Source organism: Oryza brachyantha, chromosome 3 (assembly GCF_000231095.2).
Source record: "Oryza brachyantha chromosome 3, ObraRS2, whole genome shotgun sequence".
Classification (NCBI taxonomy): Eukaryota; Viridiplantae; Streptophyta; class Magnoliopsida; order Poales; family Poaceae; genus Oryza; species Oryza brachyantha.
The window spans coordinates 16,607,010-16,629,689 of record NC_023165.2 but is presented as its reverse complement, the minus strand read 5'-3'; the positions used below and the strand labels follow the sequence as shown (position 1 = coordinate 16,629,689).

Below are 22,680 nucleotides of genomic sequence, written 5' to 3'. Positions count from 1 at the left end.
AATCATAAACAAACTCTAAGATAAAGACTAATTAATCTACACAGACTCATAACTAATACTAAATCTATCTCTAAACCTTGGGCCCAATCGGACTCCAATTCCTATCTGATTCGGACTCTATCTATTGCATCTATACCGCTTGCAATCTTCTGCCCCCAGCCGATTCACCCTTTCTTGTCCGATTTGGTCTTTAGTTGTGTTTCAGTCCATAACGGCAGTTTGCCAAAATCTAGCGTTAACACATGCCGCGCAATTTCCGAATAATTCATTGTTCCAAAATTTCCTCTCTTGTAACCGATTCCCGCTATCGGCTCACCCCTGTTGTAGTGGTACAGTCTTACTGGATCCCTCTTTTGGCGCACTGTGCTAACGGTTACTTTCTGCTGGCTTGCGTTATAAGCTTCCTTCTCTCCAGACTTAGGCATTCTCGCAACTGCTTCTCTTCTTCTCCCTTGAGCTCCTACGACCCGCACTCCTGCATTCACCATATCCATTCCATCCTCCGGGCCCAAAATTTCCCGCACAAGATTGCCCGGCCCGGCACACCGCCACCGCGCATCGGACCAATCCGCCATTTCAAGACACTGCCAATCCTCCTGCATCAAGTCTCCACTGGTAGCATTGACTTCAACGAGTTCATTGCCTGACACCTCATATGAGATCCCCGAAGTCAGTTCTTGCCCTGGCTATATTTCTGCTTTCCGCCGTTGAATACTCTATTTTTTTAGTCTAGGGTTTACTGTTGGAATTTCCCCGCTCAAATTTCCCATCCATTTTGCGCCGGCTTTCATGCTGTAATATCCTAGCGGCCCAAGAACACTTGATTATGTATCCCTTTCTTTTCCCAGCACTTCAAAACCTAGATCATGATCCCTAGTCCAAACCCTAGGTTTTATTTCCTCGGACCCATGGGTTACCCTGACCCGATAGACATCATAGGTTCAGAGGCCAACAGAATACTATTTTAAGAATGCCGAACTAAATACCTTTAATTGGACCTAGTCCTTCCGTTCCTTCCCCACTCCCCTAACTGGTTGGAGAGATTGGTATAACCGGTTGTATAAGCCATATGGCACCCAGTGGTAGGAACTAGACATCTGGCATTGCATGGTGCTAAGCTTGTCTGAAATGGAAAGAGATGAGCCCTTCCTGGCTATTGCATCCTACTTCTGGTCCAATACATTGATTGCATTTTTTTTGGTCATGGAGTGCTTACTCCCACCCTGATGGACGTGGTCATGCTAACGGGATTAAACATCATGGCCCCAGTAAACCCTTTCAACTTGAAATCTAAATTTCAACATCGGCAGCAGACCAAGAACATCGGCGACTGGTCAAAATACATCGAAGCTCACCGCAAGGACTCAGGGCCAGCCGATCACAGAGAACATAACGCCTTTCTGAACCTTTGGCTAGAAGGATTTGTATTCTGCGGACAGATCCTAGGCCCAACCACCAACATGGAAAACATAGTGGAGCGCCTGGCCGATGGAAACGCTGTACCCCTTGGGAAATACCTATTAGGAGTAGTATACCAGATGTTACACCAAGTATCCTCCAAGCTTTTCACCGGCCAACCGGTTGGACACATCGCCGGACCCTGGTGGTTTCTCCAACTTTGGCTTCGTCTGTACTTTTCCATGGTGCTAGAACTGTCGGCTTTTAACCAGCGCAGCTATCCTTCGTTATCTTACCTGGAATCAGAGCCAGCAGAAACCTAGAGGTGTATGTTGTAGGTGAGATAGTATCCTACTTCCCGGGTCGCCGGATGTCAGTAGTTCGACTGGCGCACATCTTCAAGCCGTGCTATCTTGGTCCAGAACCCAACGTCTGCTCCTAGTTTGCATATCCAGACTCCAAGGACTACGAAGTACCAAGCATACTCAGGCTCGAAGAAGTACTAGTCGACAAGTGCTCGTCCGAGAATCTTGCTTTTGCCCTTACTTCTTGCCTACTACCTGTTAGCTTCCATTCTGGTCGATTGGCTAGGCCATCCTACGAGTTCTACCACCCACCACTTACAGCTCAGCAGCTTGGATGTGGTCAGTTGCCAACCGATCTATTCTTCTTCGGCAAAATCGAAATAAGAGGACAAGTGGCTTGGGCCTTAGAATTCGACAGAATTAACAAGATGGCTGAAGCTATACCTTTTGGATCGATCACATCCTTTTCCTTCGCCATTACCATCTTAGAGGCTTACACGAACTGGTGGGAAGAATTGCATCAGCATCTATCTTCGGCGATCGTCGGCTTCTTTTGCAATCAGATAGATTATGATTATGAATACTCCGATTCTAAGATAACTCTCAAGCTTATTACTTTACCTCTCATGCATTTTTCCTGCAATTACTAACTTCTTCGATTTGCAGCCTACTCTTGCAGTCCCTGCTACCAGTAGAAGCGGCAAGCCGATCAAGTACTCAATATCAGATGTCCCAACCTTGGGTCATGGTGCGCCTTCCCCAGGCGATTACATCAAAAAATTCTCGGGGCCACCAAGTCCGGTGAGAAGACCCAAGCGAAGCAAAAAATCTGAGAGAGCCCCGAAGAAAAAATAGAAGATAACTGTAGAAGCCACCCCTATGGAAGCCACATCGGTTGATATGGATGCTGCTATCGATGCCGCGGCTGACGAGGATTCCGATAATGAAGTTAGGCAATAGGTGATCACCCTTTTCTTTCCTTCCCAGCAAGTAGTCATTTTCTTCGACTGATTCGCCACTTTGTTTTATTGGTTTCCTTATCGACTTTCCATTCCAAACAGCCATCTGCCCAACCCTCGGCCGATGATGCCCCCATGCCGACTGATGTTGCCGACCCGGCTACTGCCGCTGATGTGGCGCCTGCTCCAGCAAGCCCAGCTCCCGCGCCCACGGCGGTCGGCCCAACTCTGAGAACCGGCACTAAGAAGAAAATGGTGGTTCATCGACCTTCACGGCGAGCAACGTCTTCGGCACAAGTAATTTTCCAATGACTTTCTCCAATATTTGGTTCTACGTTTGCGGCTAACACTTGTTCCTTGTGTCATGTTAGCATCCTACAGCCACCGATGTATGTACGTCACCAGCCGATCCAATCCCAGACGCTGTGTCGATGACCACACTCGCTCAGCCAGCCGACCCGGACCCCACAGCGCCGATAGGTTTTGTCACACTTTGTAATCTTGCATCCTCCATGCTTCTCCTCACCTGTCACCTTCACCCCAAGATCTGGATGACTTCTTTCCTATTGATGTTGGCCAATACCTAGACCCGTTCGAGATCGATGTGGATGTTCTCGTTGTTTTGCCGGCTGATGTCAGGGCACAACTGAACGACATCCTAGCTCGGCTGGACTATCCCATCGATACGCTCATCAACGACGTCGGTCCAATTAGATCCAGGATTGAAGATATACAAGATCGGCTGCCTGACGATTTGTTAGATGCAATAGCCCCAGCAGGCTACATCGAGTCCCACCGACTTCCGGTACTTCGAGCTCGCCAGCGGATTGCTGATCACGCTTCCCAAATCCCAGCTCAAGCAAAGGCACGCGCTAATTGAGAGCAGGCTGTTGTCGAGAAGACCAAGTTAGATGGGCTTCAATCGGCTGCGTCGGGGATGTTAGCCACCATCGCCAAACTAAAGGAGAAGAAGGCCGATCTAGAAGCAAAACTCGCCAAGGTCACAGAAAGCCTTGCTACTGAAGAACAAAGGCTGGCAGGCCTGCCATCGGCCATCGGTGCCCAAGAGCAAATTTTGAAATCGGCCATCTAGACTGCCATTCAATGTCGCCGATCTCTGAAAGCCAGCCTCGGCACTGATGTCGATAACTTAGGAATCATCCAGGACACTGATGATATCCACTTGCGCATGGTGGCAGCCCTCAAGAAGTACATGGGCTTGTAACTCTTTAACCTTGTTTCTGTCGTCTGCTTGTAATGTTACTTGGTACCTTTGTCGGCCCTGGCCAGCAATAATATAACCCTCGATTTTAGGCGTGATTGATCAGCTGTTGAGTGATATGGTCTTGCTATGTGATAAGATTTTTGGTTTAAGGGCGATGTATTGACATCGGCCATCTTGAGGCGATACTTAGATGTATCAGCTTTTACGTTAATCGGCTTGGCCGATTACGAGTTTATCCATACACTCGGGTAATACTTCTTCAAGTACTTTCTGTTTAATGCTCTCCGGAATACTTCCCCATCCAAACCTTCTAGCATTTAGGCATTCCTGGGCGCTCACTTGTGGATCCGAAAAGGTCCTTCCCAATTCGGTGACCATTTGCCGAAAACGTTATCTCTAGACCCTATCGACAAAACTAGCTTCCATACCAATTCAGCTTCTTTGAACGTGTTGGACTTAACCTTCTGGTTGTAGTGTCTTGATACCCTAGCTTTGTTCTCTTTTATCTTCTCAAGCGCTCACAACCGAGACTGTGCAACATTTTCCAGCTCGTCTACCATGAGACTGTAGTATTCATCGGCTATCAACTGATCTTGTAAAGTCAATCTCCTGGAGCCAATGTTATTCTCCCATGGCAGTACTACTTCATGCCCATATACTAGTTGATAAGGGGGGACTTGTATCAACCTGTGGCATGCCATCCGATAAGCCCAGAGCAAATCGGCTAGCGATATATGCCATCTCCTGGGTTGTTCAGCTATTTTTCTTTTTATCAGCTTGATCAAACTCATGTTCGATGCTTCTATCTGTCCATTAGCCAGAGCATAATAAGGAGATGAATTGAGAAGCTTGATTCCCATACCGACGATGAATTGTTGGAATTCTTCCGAGATGAAGACCGATCCCTTATCTGTGGTTGTTGTCTGTGGGATTCCAAATCTGTAGATGATATGCTCCCTGATAAAATTGATCACGTCGGCCGAAGTCACCTTTTTTAGCGGTATGGCTTCGACCCACTTTGTGAAGTAATTTGTAGCCGCCAGTATGAACTTATGCCCTTTGCTTGAGGAAGGGTAGATCTGTCCGATCATGTCGATGCCCCAACCACTGAACAGCTATGACTTGATGATCAGATTCATAGTCGATGCTGGTGATCTCTATATGTTTCCAAACCTTTGGCAATCTTGACAGCTCTTGTAATACGTAAACTAGTCTTCCAGCATAGTCGGCCAATAATATCCTACTCTCCTCAACAACCACTTCATCTTGTAGGTCGATATATGAGTACCGCATATGCCATCATGCACCTTACACATAACCACTTTGGCTTCTTCTTTGTCAAGGCATGTTAGTAGCACACTGTCAATCGTCCTGTAATACAACAAGTCCTCAAGTTGCACATATTTAAGCGCTTTGTACTTGACCTTCTGCTAGTCGATGACGAAGGATCTCGATGCCAGTCATCGGTTTCTGTTCAAGCTACGATGGTGCTCGTTTCTTCTATCCACTCCAGCTATGCTATCTCTGCCTCGACTCCTTGGTTCATCGGCCTATAGCCCGATGCTCCTTGGGCAAGGGAGTTTGCTTCAACATTTTGTTCACTTGGGATATGGGTCAGCATGACCTGATTGAAGTCTTCTGTTAGGTCCTTGGCCACTTCATATTCGGTCCTGAGGATTTCATCTCTACACTCATACTCTCTAGAGAGTTGATTGATTACCATCTAGGAGTCCCCCATAACTTCAATTACCTCGGCACCTATTTCTCTCAGTAGTTCTAGCCCCTGATTGTTGGTTCGATACGGCTTGATTGTGTATGCAAACTCAAAACATGCCCCTAAGGCGAGATTATCATCAGACCGATGCCACACCCATGCCTGTAGATGGATCTGTCGAAGAAGACAGCCCATGGTACGACTGCAACGTAATCGGCTTCCTTGTGGTGTTCAACTATGAAGTCAGCCATCACTTGTCCTTTTTACTGCCTTGGCCGATTCATAATTCAGGTCATATTCTGTTAGTGCTAGAATCCATTTACCCATCCTTCCCTTTAGAACTGGCGCTGATAGCATGTAGTTGATCACATCGGCTTTGCACACCGCAGTGCATTCGGGCGCCAGTAGGTAATGCCTCAATTTAGTGCATCAGAAGTATAGGCAGATGCATAACCTTTCAACCTCTAGGTACCTTTGATAATTTCGGCATCAAGTAATTTTCTACTCAAGTAGAATACCACCCTTTCATTGCTGTCCACTTCTTGCATCAATACGGAGCCGATTGTCTTCTCATCGGCCGATAGATAAAGCTTGAAGGGTACCCTTTTTTGGGTGACATTATTACTGGGGGTGTTCTTGAGGTACTCTTTGATCCTGTCGAAGGCCTTCTAGCGACTGTTGCGCCATGAGAATTCTTGATCGGCCTTTAATTTCAGTAAAGGTTCAATCCTTCCGGACAGATTTGATATGAATCTCCGAATGAAAATAATTTTGCCGATCAAGGATTGTAATTTCGTCTTGTCTTCCGGAGGTTTAGTGTCATTTATCCCATGAAGACATCCTTGGGTTATTTCGATTCCCTTTTCGTGCATCATGAACCCCGGGAATTCTCCGGTTGACATGACGAAGGCACATTTGGTTGGATTCATCTTTAAGCCATACTACCTTGTTCTCTCGAGCACGCGCCGAAACTTGTTGAGGTGATTTTCGATTGTGTCAGACTTGACCACCATGTCATCTTTGTAGATTTCCACCAAAGAGCCCATTAGGTCATGAAAGATGTAGTTCATTGTCACACCCTGAGTTTTACCCTAGCTAAAACTTAATTAAATAATGCATTTAAAATAATTTGTTAATTGGAGTTCAGGAGAAAACCTAGTGTAAATTAAATTAATTAATTGGAAGCTTTTCGAAATATTCTAAAATGTCCCGAAAGCATTTTAAATTATTAATAGGATTTAAATTTAAATTTCAGAGAATAAAATTTGCTTAAATAAACTTAATAAAAATCGGCAAAATTGGAGGTAATTTCTTTTTTCCTCTCCTTCCTTTTTTCCTTTCTTTTCCCTTTTTCTTTCTCCCTTTTCCCCTTTTCCTTTTCTCTTTTCCTTTTTTTTTCCCGACCTGGCAGAACTCCCTGCCTGCCACGTGCGATCCTCCCCCTTGCCCTAGATCGCACATCTCTCCCTCTCCCCCCTTGTGCGCCACCACCAGCCCACCCTCACACCCGTGCAGCCCCACCTCCTCTCTCACATAAAAACTAATCCCAATAAATTAGGACTCTATTTTCTATCTATTTTGAAACTTTATCTATTCCCTTTTTATAGGAGATGGATAACTAGATTTATCTCTAGCTCTCCCCTATAAATACCCCCTAGAGTCTTGCCTCCTTTCCCCATCTCCCTCTCCCGTGCACTTCCAGCTGCCTCCTACTCCCCTGCTGCATCCCTGTTCGCAGCAACCCCGATCGGTTTTTGCCACTAAATCTCAGGTTCGCATATATTTTATTCTTGCGAATCAATCTAAATTCATCTACCATTTAATTGTTTAGGTTTTCTAGCCAAACAGCGAGGAACAGCCGCAATCCGTCCCTGATCTCTCCACCAAATCTCTGGTTCGCATATATTTTACTCTTGCGAATCAATCTATTTTGATATAGCGTGTAATTGTTTAGGTTTTCTAATCTAATTAGCTAGCGTGAAATTGATCTACAGTATCAAATTCAATTTCGTACATAGATTGGTTTTACGTTAAAGTCGTTTAGCTTCCGGTTTAGCGAGTCATTAAATCTCAATTTTCTCGAGCATGTTTCGCTTCTGTCATGCGGATACGCGTTCGGTTCGCAATTTTCTCGAGCCGCGACGCAACGTGCTCCAAGTCCCAATCACCTCCCTACGCAACATGCTCCCTCCTTTTTTCTCTGGGCCGGAAGCCCATCTCCTCCTCCTTTGCTTCCCTCCCCGCCAGCCTGCCACCCCAGCTCCTCCCGGCCCATCTCCCTCCCTCACTCTCCCTTCGGACCCCCCTCCCCTCCCGCGTGGGCCGACCCATTTCAGCCCACTCGCTCTCCCCCTCTTTTCTCTCTCTCCTGCTGGGCCAGCCCCCAGCCGCTCGTGACCGAGGTCTGGGTCACCTCCCCTTCCCCAGCGTCACCGACAGATGGGGCCCACCTGTCGGGCCCGTCCCCTTCCTCTGGCCGGCGCCCATGCCAGTGCGTGCCCACACGTCGCCGCACCGCGTCATGCGTCGTTGCTGCTCTACCGCTGCCCACGCCACATCGCCACCGATCCCGTCGCATCCCGGCTGCCTGTCTGCCTCCTCTCGGCCGCACCACCCCGCGACGCCGCCGCTCTCTGTTGCCGCCGTGCCGCCCGCCATGCTCGCGCCGCCCCTCCCTCCTTTCCCCTGCGCCGCTTCGCCGCCGCCGCTTTCCGCGTGCTCGCCAACCACCGCGTCGCAACTGCCAGGCACCGCCTCCTCCGCATCCGCGCGCTGCCGCCAACCACCACCCCGCCCTACGCGGCGGCCACCCCTATAAATTCCCCCTCCCCCGCGCAGCCGCTCGCTTTCCCTTCCCGCACCTGAGCTCCATCGCCTCTTGCCGTCGATCGATCTCGCCGTCCGCTGCCGGGATCACTCGCCGCCGGCTGACATCCCCTATCTGGCCTCCTCGCCAATGCACCGACGCCCTCACCGTCGTCGGTAAGCCTCCATGTTGCCCTACCCTCTCCCTTCTCCTTCTCGGCTAATCGTCGTCGCCCGATGTTCCCGCCGCCACACTGTCATGGTGCCGCGCCTGCCTTCCCACGCGATCGCCTCTCTCTTTCCCGCGCCTTTGCCGTCCCTTCCCCACGTCGTCGGTCGCCATCGTCGTCCTGTCGCCGTCGTGGCCGTGGCACCGCCGCCGCCTCTCCTTTGCTCTGCCGCCGCCGCCCGTGCACGAGCACGCCGGTGCTCGCCGTGCGCCGTCGCCGCCGCCACCGGGCAATGCCCTCTCGTCGCCTTTCCCTCAGCTCTCCTTCCTCCCCCGCCGCCGGCGTTCGCCGTGCGCCGTCGCGCTGTCACGCCCAGAGTTTTATCCCAAGCCTAAATCGTAAAAAGAAATTCGTAAATAACAATTGGTTTAATTAACTCAGGAAAAATCGCTCTAAAAGGAATTAATTCAACTAAATCGAGGTTCCAAATCGACTAACTGGATTTAAATTCAAATTGCAGAAGTATAAAATTTGGCCAAACAAATTAATTTAAAACTCGACAAAAGTGGGGTTTTCCTTTTTCCCTCCTTTTTCCTTTCTTTTTCCCTTCCTCCTCAAATTGGGCCGAAGTCCAATTTTCCTCCTCTCCCTTTTTCTTTTTCTTTTTCCTCCTTCCCGGGCCGGCCCAGCCGAGCCGGCCCACCTTTCCCCGTTCGGCCGGCCCAGCCGAGCAGGCCACCGGCCTCCCACCCCTCCCGCGCGCGCTCCCCTCCGCCTGGGCCGTCGGCCCAGCTCGCCTGCTCCCGCGCCCGCGCCGCGACGAAGTCCGCCTCGCTTCCCTCCTTCCTTGCGCCACTGACAGGCGGGTCCCACCTGTCAGCGACCAAGCTTCGCCCGCTCGCCCGCGCCCACGCAACGCCGCGCCGGCCGAGTCCGCCTACGCCCGACTCCTCCGGACGCCGCGCCGCCACCGCCGCCGACGAGTTCGCCGCGTCGCCGACTCGGTCTCCACCGGCCGCTCCGCCCTAGCCGGCGCCGCCACCCTATAAAATCCCCGTGCCTCTGCCCCGCCGCCACTTTCCCCCTCTCCGCCCGAAGCTTCCCTCCGTCACCGTCAGCCGCCGATCTCCTCGTCGGTCGTCGGACGTCGCCGCCCACCCGTGTCACCACCGCCGCCTCGTCTTCGCCGACCTCCCGCCGGCCTCCGTCGCCACCGGTGGTCGCCGAGCTTCGTCGCCGCGCAACCCCGGTGAGCCTGCTCTCCTCCCTTCCTCTGTTTCTTCGTGCAACCGCGAGTGCGCCCCGCCGCCCGCCGTCGGTCGACGTCCTCCGCCGCCACCCGATCCCGCGCGCCGTCGCTGGGTGTCGTGCGCTGCCGGCGCTCGCCGTCGCATCTCCGCCCTTCGTCATCGTCGTCGCACGGTCGCCGAGCTCCGCTGCCGGCGTCCGTCATCGTATCTCCCTCCCGCCGCTCGTCGCCGCTCGTCGCCGTGCCACCCGTCGCTGTCTCCGCCTCCTCCACGCCGACTCATCGTCGCCGTTCTCGTCGCCGTCCCTTCGCCCGTCACCACCTCCTCCGTCGCCGCCACCCCTCCGCTCGCCGTGACCCCTGCCTCGCCGTGCGCCACCGCCCGTCGCCTCGCGCCGGTGGTCGCCGACGCCGTCGTCGCCCTCCGGTCGCCGGTCGATGTCGCCGTCGGTCGACGCCCTCGCGCCGCCGGTCATCACCGTCGCCACCTTCTCCTTCTCCTCGGCCCTCGCCGTCTCCGCCGCGCCGTCGCGCCACTCGCTGCCAGCCGTGCACTCCTCCCCATCTCTGTTTCCCTCTCACTGGCCAGCGGGTCCCACCCGTCAGCCCCTCCCTCTCGGTCGGGCCCGCGTGTCAGCCGCCCATTTCCCCTCTCCCTCACCGACAGGTGGTCCCCACCTGTCAGCCGTCAGCCTCCTCTCTCCTCGCTGACGTCAGCAGCCACATTAATTGCGCAATAATTGATTTAGGACTTTTCTGTTTAGTTAAAAAACCCAGAAAACTTCTAAAATTCATAAGTAATTCATCTAGTCTCCGTTTAGGTCCATTCAAGTTTTATTAAATCCAGAAAAATGCCAAGAATCCATTAAAAATAGTTTCTTTCTCTGTTTCAGTAGTTTTATAGTCTGTTTTTCTTGTTTTGCGTTGTTTGTCGTAGGTTTTGACCCCGTCGCAGCGCCGTTCGTTCTCGAAGTCGTCGCCGAAGTTCCTCGTGGGTCTAAGCAAGGCAAGTGGCACCCTTCTTTGATCATATTGAACCTATGTTTATAAAATCCCCCGCTTTTACATTCAAACATGCATTGTATTCAAATGTATTTACTTTATTTATCTGTTGGGCATTTACCTTTGTACCCGTTGATCCCCATTTATTATTATTATCATCCCAGCGTTAATTTGACTAGAATTAGGGTTAGCCAATGCTTAGCCATGCTTAGTTCAAGTAGCTCACCAATTCTTATTTGATTATTGATTAAACTTTGATAGACCTTTAATGGTTGTAATCATTATTAATCTCCCGATGTGGATTAACACAACTAAAATATTGCTTATGGTGGGCTGTGGGTGCATGGTTTTGAGAGTCGTGCCAATGGCAATTAAGGACCGGTTCTCAGGAAACCCTGAAGGTCTTACATGTACTAACCACAAGCCAGAATGGGCAACGGTGAGACTCGTAATCTAACTTGTCCCTATTCGACGTACCGAGGCAAGGGTAGGCGTGATGGAGTATGGACAGGCAATCGTGGTGTAACGAAAGCCTCTGCTGCTTCCGGATCTACCAAGGCACAAGGGGGGACTGCCCGACTTGGTGTAAAGGAGGGGGTGAAACCTGAAGTGTGGTACGATTGTCTAGGGAGGGTTAGGTGAAAGGTTTTATCATGGTTTCCGTACTGAGGTATCGTGGTGATACGTTGGGGCATGGTAACATGCTTGGTAGCCATGTCTTGTGGGTAAAGTTGTACACCTCTGCAGAGTAAAACTATTCGAATAGTCGTGCCCGCGGTTATTGGGCGAACTGACAGACTCACTGGGATTAGTTGAACCCCTTTAATAATTTTCTTTAATCTTGGAATTGGTTGACCCTGTGCGACGTGGTGTAATGTTGGCAGTGGTTTGGGTCTGTCGTAGCGTGGTTTAACGTTGGGCAGAGGGTTGACCCTATCGCTACGTGGTGTAACGTTCGACAGTGGTTTGGGCCTGTTGCAACGTGGTGTAACGTTGGACAGTGGATGATTATTTTAATTGTTACTTTACTTTTATTTCAGTTTATTTTGTCTTCTGTTTTGCTAAATTACTGCAGCTTTGTGCAATTTAACCTTGGCCTATTCTTTGTACCCTATTGCATTCATTATTCTCCCTCTCTTGGGTGTTACTTGTTGTGTACGGTGGTTTGTACTCAGCCTTGCTTAATTTTTCCGCCACCAGAGCAAGTGGCAGAGTTTCAGTCAGAAGGTTGTTCCCAAGGTTGAAGTGAGGTTCAGTCCGCCGTCGAGAGTGCCTGTGGTGTGGAGCCGTCATCGCCAGCTGAAGCTGAAGATTAGATGGTTTAGTTTGTTTTCCTTTTCCGCTGCATTTTGATAGATAATTGTTTTTATTTGTTTTTAAGACGTGGAACTGTGTATTAATTTGTCATAGTGTGTACTCGGGCTGATGCCTGGACCGAGATTTAATACATGCTGTTGTTCAGAAATTTGGTGTAAATTTCTGGGCGTGACACGCGCTGCCTCCACCGGTCCCCGGCCGTCGTCGGGCATCCGCCGGCGCTGGTCACCGGACCCCGCTGCCGCTGCTGGTCGTTGCACCGCCGCCGCCGGTCGCTTGCTCCCCGCCGCCGTTCGGCCGGAGCAGAACTCCTCCTCCCCTTTCTCTCTGACCCGTGAGGCTAGCCTATCAGCCTCCCTTCCTCTCTCTCACCCGAGCAGTGGATCCCACTATCAGCCCTCGTCCCCTCTTGTCTCCGTCAGCATTTCCTCTCTCCCCTCATGTTGACGTCAGCTCCTCCAATTAATTGCACAATAATTCATTAAGGTTTTCTGTTTAGTTTAAAAACACAGTTAATCTTCTAAAATTCATAACTAATTCATCTAGTCTCCGTTTTAGTCCATTCAAGTTTCATTAAATCCAGAAAATTGCCAAGAATCCATTAAAAACAGTTTCTTTCTCTGTTTCAGTAGTTTTGTAGTCTATTTTGCTTGTTTTGCTCTGTTTGTCGTAGGTTTTTCCCCCGTCGCAGCGCCGTCCGTTCCAGAAGTCATCTCTGAAGTTCCTCCCGGGTCTAAGCAAGGCAAGTGGCACCCTTCTTTGATCATATTGAACCTATGTTTATAAAATCCCCCGCTTTTACATTCAAACATGCATTGTATTCAAACGTATTTACTTTATTTATCTATTGGTCATTTACCTTTATATCCGTTGGTTCCCACTCATTATTATTGTCATCCCAGGGTTAATTTGAATAGAATTAGGGTTAGTCAATGCTTAGCCATGCTTAGTTCAACTAGCTCACCAATTATTATTTAATTATTGTTACACTTTGATACACCTTTAATGGTTGTAAACATTATTAATATTCCGTTGAGGATAAATACAACTAAAATATTGCTTATGGTGGGCTGTGGGTGCATGGTTTTGAGAGTCGTGCCCATGGCAATTAAGTACCGGTTCTCAGGAAACCCTGAAAGCCTTACACGTACTAACCACAAGCCAGAATGGGCAACGGTGAGACTCGTAATCTAGCTTGTCCCTATTCAAACTACCAAGGCAAGGGTGAGCGTGATGGAGTATGGACGGGCAATCGTGGTGTAACGAAAGCCTCTGGTGCTTCCGGATTCACCAAGGCACAAGAGGGGACTGCCCGACTTGGTGTAAAGGAGGTGGTGAAACCTGAAGTGCGGTGCGATTGTCTAGGGAGGGTTAGGTGAAAGGTCTTATCATGGTTTCCGTACTGAGGTATCGTGGTGATACGTTGGGGCATGGTAACATGCTTGGCAGCCATGTCTTGTGGGTAAAGTTGTACACCTCTGCAGAGTAAAACTATTCGAATAGCCGTGCCCGCGGTTATTGGGCGAACTGACAGACGCACTAGGATTAGTTGAACCCCTTTAATAACCTAATTATTCATGGAATTGGTTTGACCCTGCGCAATGTGGTGTAACGTTGGCAGTGGTTTGGGTCTATCGCAACGTGGTTTAATGTTGGACAGAGGGTTGACCCTGTTGCAGTGTGGTGTAACGCTGGACAGTGGTTTGGGCCTGTTGCAACGTGGTGTAACGTTGAACAGTGGATGATTATTTTAAATGTTTACTTTACTTTTATGTCAGTCTATTTTATCTACTGTTTTGCTAAATTACTACAGCTTTGTGCAATTTATCCTTAGCCTATTCTTTGACACCCTATTGCATTCATTATTCTCCTTTCTTGGGTGTTACTTGTTGAGTACGGTGGTTTGTACTCAGCCTTGCTTACTTTTTCCCCCACCAGAGCAAGTGCCAGAGCCTGTGTCAGAAGAAGGTTGTTCCCAAGGTTGAAGTGAGGTTCAGTCCGCCGTCGAGAATGCCTGTGGTATGGAGCCGTCTTCGCCAGCTGAAGCTGAAGATTAGATGGTTTAGTTTGTTTTCCTTTTCCGCTGCATTTCGATAGATAATTGTTTTTGTTTGTTTTTAAGTCATGGAACTATGTATTGATTTGTCATAGTGTGTACTCGGGCTGATGCCTGGACCGAAATTTAATACATACTATTGTTCAGAAATTTGGTGTAAATTTCTGGGCGTGACACATTCATGGCCTCTGGTAGGTGCCTCCTGCACTTTTGAGTCCGGATGTCATTACGATCCATTTAAACAAACCAATTGCCCATGGACATCTAAAGGTCGTCTTATGTAGATCTTCTTCAGCCATGAATATCTAGTTGTATCCTGTGTTGCCATCCATGAAACTGGTCATCTTGTGTCCACGCATACCCGAAGCTTGCCATTTTTCTTGAGTACAGGAACGATGTTGGAGACCCATTTTGCATACTGACAAGGCTGAATGAACATGGCGTCATACAGTCTGGTGATTTTTGCCTTGATTGGTTCGTACAAATCGGGCTTGAATCTCCTTGGTGGTTGCTTGAATGGCCGATATCCTAGCTTAATCGGCAGTAGATGTTCAACAATTGATTGGCTTAGTCCTGGCATCTCATGATATTTCCTTGCGCAGCAGTCGACGTATTCTTTTAACAACTTTATTAATTCTGGATGTATGTCGGCCTTGGCCTATCTCAAGGTCCTATATCTATCTTTTCTAATTTGTCGGCTGACATAAACCCTAGACCTAGTTTTTCATCTAGATCGTCGACTGCCCTGGTCAGGGTATTTACTGGGACTCCTGATCATGCATCAGCTGAATCCTAGTGTCCAATACGCTTAGGAATTCCCCTGACCAGGGTTTCCCAGAGATGTACTGTCACGCCCAGAAATTTACACCAAATTTTTGAACAATAGCATGTATTAAATCTCGGTCCAGGCATCAGCCCGAGTACACACTATGACAAATTAATACACAGTTCCACGTCTTAAAAACAAATAAAAACAATTATCTATCGAAATGCAGCGGAAAAGGAAAACAAGACTAGACCATCTAATCTTCAGCTTCAGCTGGCGAAGACGGCTCCACACCACAGGCATTCTTGACGGCGGACTGAACCTTACTTCAACCTTCAGAACAACCTTCTTCTGACACAGGCTCTGGCACTTGCTCTGGTGGGGGAAAAATTAAGCAAGGCTGAGTACAAACCACCGTACTCAACAAGTAACACCCAAGAGAGGAGAATAATGAATGCAATAGGGTAACAAGGATAGGCTAAGGTTAAATTGCACAAAGCTGCAGTAATTTAGCAAAATGGTAGATAAAAATAAACTGAAATAAAAGTAAAGTAACATTTAAAATAATCATCCACTGTCCAACGTTACACCACGTTGCAACAGGCCCAAACCACTGTCGAACGTTACACCACGTAGCGACAGGGTCAACCCTCTGCCCAACGTTAAACCACGTTGCGACAAACCCAATCCTCTGCCAACGTTACACCACATTGCGCAGGGTCAAACCAATTCCAAGATTAATAAAATTATTAAAGGGGTTCAACTAATCCCAGTGAGTCTGTCAGTTCGCCCAATAACTGTGGGCACAGCTATTCGAATAGTTTTACTCTGCAGAGGTGTACAACTTTACCCACAAGACATGGCTGCCAAGCATGTTACCATGCCCCAACGTATCACCACGATACCTCAGTACGGAAACCATGATAAGACCTTTCACCTAACCCTCCCTAGACAATCGCACCACACTTCAGGTTTCACCCCCTCCTTTACACCAAGTCGGGCAGTCCCCTCTTGTGCCTTGGTAGATCCGGAAGCAGCAGAGGCTTTCGTTACACCACGATTGCCCGTCCATACTCCATCACACCTACCCTTGCCTCGGTACGTCGAATAGGGACAAGTTAGATTACGAGTCTCACCGTTGCCCATTCTGGCTTGTGGTTAGTACGTGTAAGACCTTCAGGGTTTCCTGAGAACCGGTCCTTAATTGCCATGGGCACGACTCTCAAAACCATGCACCCACAGCCCACCATAAGCAATATTTTAGTTGTATTAATCCACATCGGGAGATTAATTAGTAATGATTTCAACCATTAAAGGTCTATCAAAGTGTAACAGTAATTAAATAATAATTGGTGAGCTAGTTGAACTAAGCATGGCTAAGCATTGACTAACCCTAATTCTAGTCAAATTAACCCTGGGATGACAATAATAATGAATGGGGATCAACGGATATATTGGTAAGTGCCCAATAGATAAATAAAGTAAATACATTTGAATACAATGCATGTTTGAATGTAAAAGCGGGGGATTTTATAATCATAGGTTCAATATGATCAAAGAAGGGTGCCACTTGCCTTGCTTAGACCCACGAGGAACTTCGGCGATGACTTCGAGAACGAACGGCGCTGCGACAGGGTCAAAACCTACGACAAACAAGGCAAAACAAGAAAAACAGGCTAAAAAACTACTGAAACAGAGAAAGAAACTATTTTTAATGGATTCCTGGCATTTTTCTGGATTTAATGAAATTTGAATGGACCTAAACGGAGACTAGATGAATTACTTATAAATTTTAGAAGTTTTCTGGGTTTTTTAGCGAAACAGAAAAGTCCTAAATCAATTATTGCGCAATTAATGGGGCTGCTGACGTCAGCGAGGAGAGAGGAGGCTGACGGCTGATAGGTGGGGGCCACCTGTCGGTGGGAGAGAGGGGAAGTGGGCGGCTGACACGCGGGCCCGACCGAGAGGGAGGGGCTGGCGGGTGGGACCCGCTGGCCAGTGAGAGGGAAACAGAGAGGGGAGGAGGGCGCGGCTGGCAGCGAGCGGCGCGACGGCGCGGCGGAGACGGCGAGGGCCGAGGAGAAGGAGAAGGTGGCGACGGTGAAGGGACAGCGACGAGAACGGCGATGACGAATCGGCGTGGAGGAGGCGGAGACAGCGACGGACGCCGGCAGCGAGGCTTGGCGACCGTGCGACGATGATGACGAAGGGCGGAGATGAAGGTGGTGGTGGGCGGAGGGGTGACGGCGACGCAAAGATGGCGATTGCGACGAAGTGGGAAGCGGCGGCGTGGAGACACGGCCGAGAGGGAGAGGGATCGGGGCGGTGCGGCAGTGAGTCAGCCGGCGGTCCGGTGGGCGGAGGAGCTCAGCGACGGTGTCGCGAGGGTGACGGTGATGGCGAAGGGTGGTGGACCGCGGTGACGTCCGGCAGGGAGTTGGCGAACGACGGCCCCAGGCAGCGCGGCGACGACGTGCGACGCGGCGGTGAGGGTCGGGGAGAAAGAGGAGAGGGGGGACCGAGGCGGCGCTGAGCATGGCCGGGGAGAGGAGGAGGAGCGGTGCGCGACGACGGATTGGCAGCACAACCGGAGCAGTGGCGCACGGCGGTGACGGCGACGACGTCGGGCGGCGACCCGGTGGCGGCGGCGCGTGGCTCCTGGGCGCTTACCGACGACACGGGGAGGTCGGCAGCGGCGGCGAAGAGGGAGGAAAGAGGGAGAGAGGAGAGGAGAGCTCACCAGCGGCGACGGAGAGCGGCAGCAGGTCGGCGAGAACGAGGCAGAGGTGGAGACGCGGACGAGCGACGACTTGCGACGTTCGGTGGCGAGACCGGCCAACGGCGTCGAGACGACGGGGCATGGCGGCGGGAGGGACGAAGGGGCGGCGACGAAGCTCGGCGACCACCGGTGGCGACGAAGGCCGGCGGGAGGTCGGCGAAGACGAGGCGGCTGTGGTGACGTGGGTGGGCGGCGACGTCCGACGGCCGACGAGGAGATCGGTGGCTGACGGCGACGGAGGGAAGCTTCGGGCGGAGAGGGGGAAAGTGGCGGCGGGGCAGAGGCACGGGGATTTTATAGGGTGGCGGCGCCGGCTAGGGCGGAGCGGCCGGTGGAGACCGAGTCGGCGACGCGGCGAACTCGGCGGCGGCGGTTGCGGTGGCGGAGGAGTCGGGGCGGCGGCGTACTCGGCCGGCACGGCGCTGCGCGGGCGCGGGCGAGCGGGCGAAGCTTGGTCGCTAACAGGTGGGACCCGCCTGTTAGTGGCGCAAGGAAGGAGGGAGGCGAGGCGGACTTCGTCGCGGCGCGCGCGCGGGAGCAGGCGAGCTGGGCCGACGGCCGAGGCGGAGGGGAGCGCGCGCGTGCGCGGGGACGGAGCGGAAGGCCGGCTCGGCTGGGCCGGTCGGGCGGGGAGAGGTGGGCCGGCTCGGCTGGGCTGGCCCGGGAAGGAGGAAAAAGAAAAAGAAAAAGGGAGAGGAGGAAAATTGGACTTTGGCCCAATTTGAGAAGGAAGGGAAAAAGAAAGGAAAAAGGAGGGAAAAAGGAAAACCCCACTTTTGCCGAGTTTTAAATTAATTTGTTTGGCCAAATTTTATACTTCTGCAATTTGAGTTTAAATCCAGTTAATTGATTTGGAACGACGATTTAATTAAATTAATTCCTTTTAGAGGGATTTTTCCTGAGTTAATTAAACCAATTGTTATTTACGAATTTCCTTTTACGATTTAGGCTTGGGATAAAACTCCGGGCGTGACAAATCCACCCCCCTTAACAGAATCTCGTCCCCGAGATTCGGAGGAGCTGTTAAAGAGGTGCAGATAAGCAGCCTAGACTTGGCAGAACTTACCTAGAACAAACTCGGGTGCGGCTTGAGTTTCCTTGGCTGAGACTTGGTTGACTTGGGCTTGCATGAATCCTGGTTTGTTGCGTCTTGGCTGTGGACACTCCTTGGCGAAGTGACCCGGTTTGTTGCAGTTGAAACAGACCCCTGGCTTTTGAGCTGCTGTTGTCTGGTTTGACGGTGGCAGTGCCGATAAGGGCTGCAGTTGTCCTCCATTGTTGTCGTTGTCATGGGGGTTGTAGTTGCTTGGGTTGAAAGGTCGGTGTTGACGAACAATCAGTGTCGAAGACCCCTGCTGTTGTCCAAAGTGCAAACGTGGCTTCTGGTTCTTTCCTGTGTTGACTTGTTCCGCTTTTCTCTTGCGATCCATCTGGTTGCTCTGGTCCTCCTGGCAGATTGCTTTTTCTACTAACTTCTGAAAGTCCGCAAAATCCCTTGAGATCAGCTGCTTGGTCAGGTCATCATCCAATCCATCAAGAAACATCTCTTGTCTTTCAGCATCGGTGCGCACGTCTTCCGGGGCATAACGTGCAAGGCGGTTGAACTCATGGAGATACTCTGGAACTGTCATGTCCCCTTGTTGTAGATCACAAAACTCACGCTTCTTCTGTGCTACTATTCCATCTAGCACATGGGTTTTCCGAAAACTGTTGCAGAACTCGTCCCAAGTGATATCTGTAGTGGCAGTTCGAGTAGCCAAAAGGTTATCCCACCAAACGGAGGCGGGTCCCATCAGTTGGTGAGTCGCGCAAGCGACCTTCTCTTGATCACTGCACTCCAAAAGATTCAGCTTCTTTTCGATTGCATGTAGCCAGTCATTTGCTTCCATCGGGTTGGTTGTGCTCGCAAACGTCGGTGGTCGAACTCAAAGAAACTTTGATAACCTTGACTGTGCTAGCGGTGGTCCTTGGTGTTAATTCTGCTGCTGATTCATCAAAAGCTGCATCATCTGTTGGTGTTGTTGTTGCATCTGTTGCATCATCATGGTCATCATCTGAGCCTGGTTGGCTAGAACTTGGGCAATCGTCGGGTCCTCTTGTTGCGGCGGTGGTGATCCATTGCGTGAACCTTCACGGTTTTCTTGGCTTCCAGTTGCTCCCATGTTGCGGTTACTGTTCCTTGTGTTCACCATCTTCAGAGCAGAAGGAGAAAACAAAGGTAGAGGAGAAAACTAAGCAAAGGGCTTTTCTTGAATTATTCGAGTGAAATTTTCTGATCTTGATTAAAACACTTAAAAGAGCACTCAACTCCTCGTGGTACGATGTCACGCCCAGAAATTTACACCAAATCTCTGAACAATAGCATGCATTAAATCTCGGTCCAGGAATCAGCCCGAGTACACACTATGACAAATTAATACACAGTTCCACGACTTAAAAACAAATAAAAACAATTATCTATCGAAATGCAGCGGAAAAGGAAAACAAGACTAGACCATCTAATCTTCAGCTTCAGCTGGCGAAGACGGCTCCACACCACAGGCACTCTCGACGGCGGACTGAACCTCACTTCAACCTTGGGAACAACCTTCTGACTGAAACTCTGGCACTTGCTCTGGTGGGGAAAAATTAAGCAAGGCTGAGTACAAACCACCGTACTCAACAAGTAACACCCAAGAGAGGGAGAATAATGAATGCAATAGGGTACAAGGATAGGCTAAGGTTAAATTGCACAAAGCTGCAGTAATTTAGCAAAATAGTAAATAGAATAAACTGAAATCAAAGTAAAGTAACATTTAAAATAAACATCCACTGTCCAACGTTACACCATGTTGCAACAGGCCCAAACCACTGTCGAACGTTACACCACGTAGCGACAGGGTCAACCCTCTGCCCAACGTTAAACCACGTAGCGACAGACCCAAACCACTGCCAACATTACACCACGTTGCACAGGGTCAAACCAATTCCAAGATTAATAAAATTATTAAAGGGGTTCAACTAATCCCAGTGAGTCCGTCAGTTCGCCCAATAACCGCGGGCACGGCTATTCGAATAGTTTTACTCTGCAGAGGTGTACAACTTTACCCACAAGACATGGCTGCCAAGCATGTTACCATGCCCCAACGTATCACCACGATACCTCAGTACGGAAACCATGAGAAGACCTTTCACCTAACCCTCCCTAGACAATCGCACCACACTTCAGGTTTCACCCCCTCCTTTACACCAAGTAGGGCAGTCCCTTCTTGTGCCTTGTAGATCCGGAAGCAGCAGAGGGTTTCGTTACACCACGATTGCCCGTCCATACTCCATCACACCTACCCTTGCCTCGGTACGTCGAATAGGGACAAGCTAGATTACGAGTCTCACCGTTGCCCATTCTGGCTTGTGGTTAGTACGTGTAAGACCTTCAGGGTTTCCTGAGAATCGGTCCTTAATTGCCATGGGCACGACTCTCAAAACCATGCACCCACAGCCCACCATAAGCAATATTTTAGTTGTATTAATCCTCAACAGGAAATTAATAAAGATTACAACCATTAAAGGTCTATCAAAGTTTAATCAATAACCAAATAAGAATTGGTGAGCTAGTTGAACTAAGCATGGCTAAGCATTGACTAACCCTAATTCTAGTCAAATTAACCCTGGGATGACAGTAATAATAAATAGGGATCAACGGGTATAAAGGTAAGTGCCCAATAGATAAATAAAGTAAATACATTTGAATACAATGCATGTTTGAATGTAAAAGCGGGGGATTTTATAATCATAGGTTCAATATGATCAAAGAAGGGTGCCACTTGCCTTGCTTAGACCCATGAGGAACTTCGGCGACGACTTTGAGAACGAACGGCGCTGCGACGGGGGAAAAACCTACGACAAACAAGGCAAAACAAGAAAAACAGGCAAAAAAACTACTGAAACAGAGAAAGAAACTATTTTTAATGGATTCTTGGCATTTTTCTGGATTTAATGAAACTTGATTGGACCTAAACGGAGACTAGATGAATTACTTATGAATTTTAGAAGTTTTCTGGGTTTTTAAACTAAACAGAAAAGTCCTAAATCAATTATTGCGCAATTAATTGGAGGGATGACGTCAGCCCCTAGGAGAGAGGGAAGCTGACAGCCGGGACCCACTGGCAGTAGTAGAGAGGGAGAGGGGAGGCTGACATGCGGGGCCCACGGGGAGAGAGGGTGTTGCTGGCTTGCGGGCCCGGCATGTCAGAGAGAGAAAACAGAGAGAGGAGGGGAGATGGCCTGCTCGGCCTCAGCCGAGACAGAGGGAGGGGCGGTCGGTGGCGGCGGTCGCGTCGGCGACAGCAAGGTGTGGGTGGCGGCTGGCGGACGGCGAAGCGAGAACCGGCGGCGGCGCTGAGAGCGGCGGCGCCAAAGGAGGACGGTGGCAGCTCGGGGAGAGCGACGGCAGTGACGCGACGAGCGTGGCGGCGCTCCGACGGTGGCGGGGTCACGTCGGCGACGGCGAGGCGAGGGTAACGATGGGCGGAGGGGCGACGGTGACGTCTGGGGCACGCACACGCGTGGCGGCGACGGCGACCTCAGCGACATCGCGCGCAGGGAAAAAGAGAGGGAAGGGGGACGACAACGGCTTACCGGCGGCGACGTCGGTGAGTCGGCGTCGTGGCGGGATGGGTGGTGACGACCGGTGGCGTGGATGGCGGCGCACAGGTGGTGAGATCGGGCGCGGCGGCGAGGTGGCTAGGCACAACGGCGGCTCGGGCGGAGAGGGGAAAGAAATGGCGGCGGCGGGCAGGGAGCCGAATTTTATAGGGGCGGCCGGCTAGGGCGGAGGCGGCGGTTAGAGACCACGTTGCACACGCGGGCGCGGCGGACGGCGGCCGTTGTGGGCACGGGAGATGGAGTCAGCGGCGGATTCGGCGCGGGAAATCCGGAGAGCGCGGCGGTGCGAGG

At 50.5% G+C, this 22,680-nt stretch overlaps 1 protein-coding gene across 1 annotated transcript in view; it reads right to left on the bottom strand.

Annotated features, from left to right (window-relative positions):
• LOC102712347 (ATP synthase subunit beta, chloroplastic) overlaps positions 1–8,259 on the bottom strand; it is a 14,059-nt gene extending 5,800 nt beyond the window's left edge. The window contains exon 1 of the mRNA XM_040521766.1: positions 8,052–8,259. Within this exon, the coding sequence (XP_040377700.1) occupies positions 8,052–8,259 (208 nt within the window). The remainder of the gene's footprint in view (positions 1–8,051) is intronic.
• Between the last annotated feature and the right edge of the window lie 14,421 nt (positions 8,260–22,680).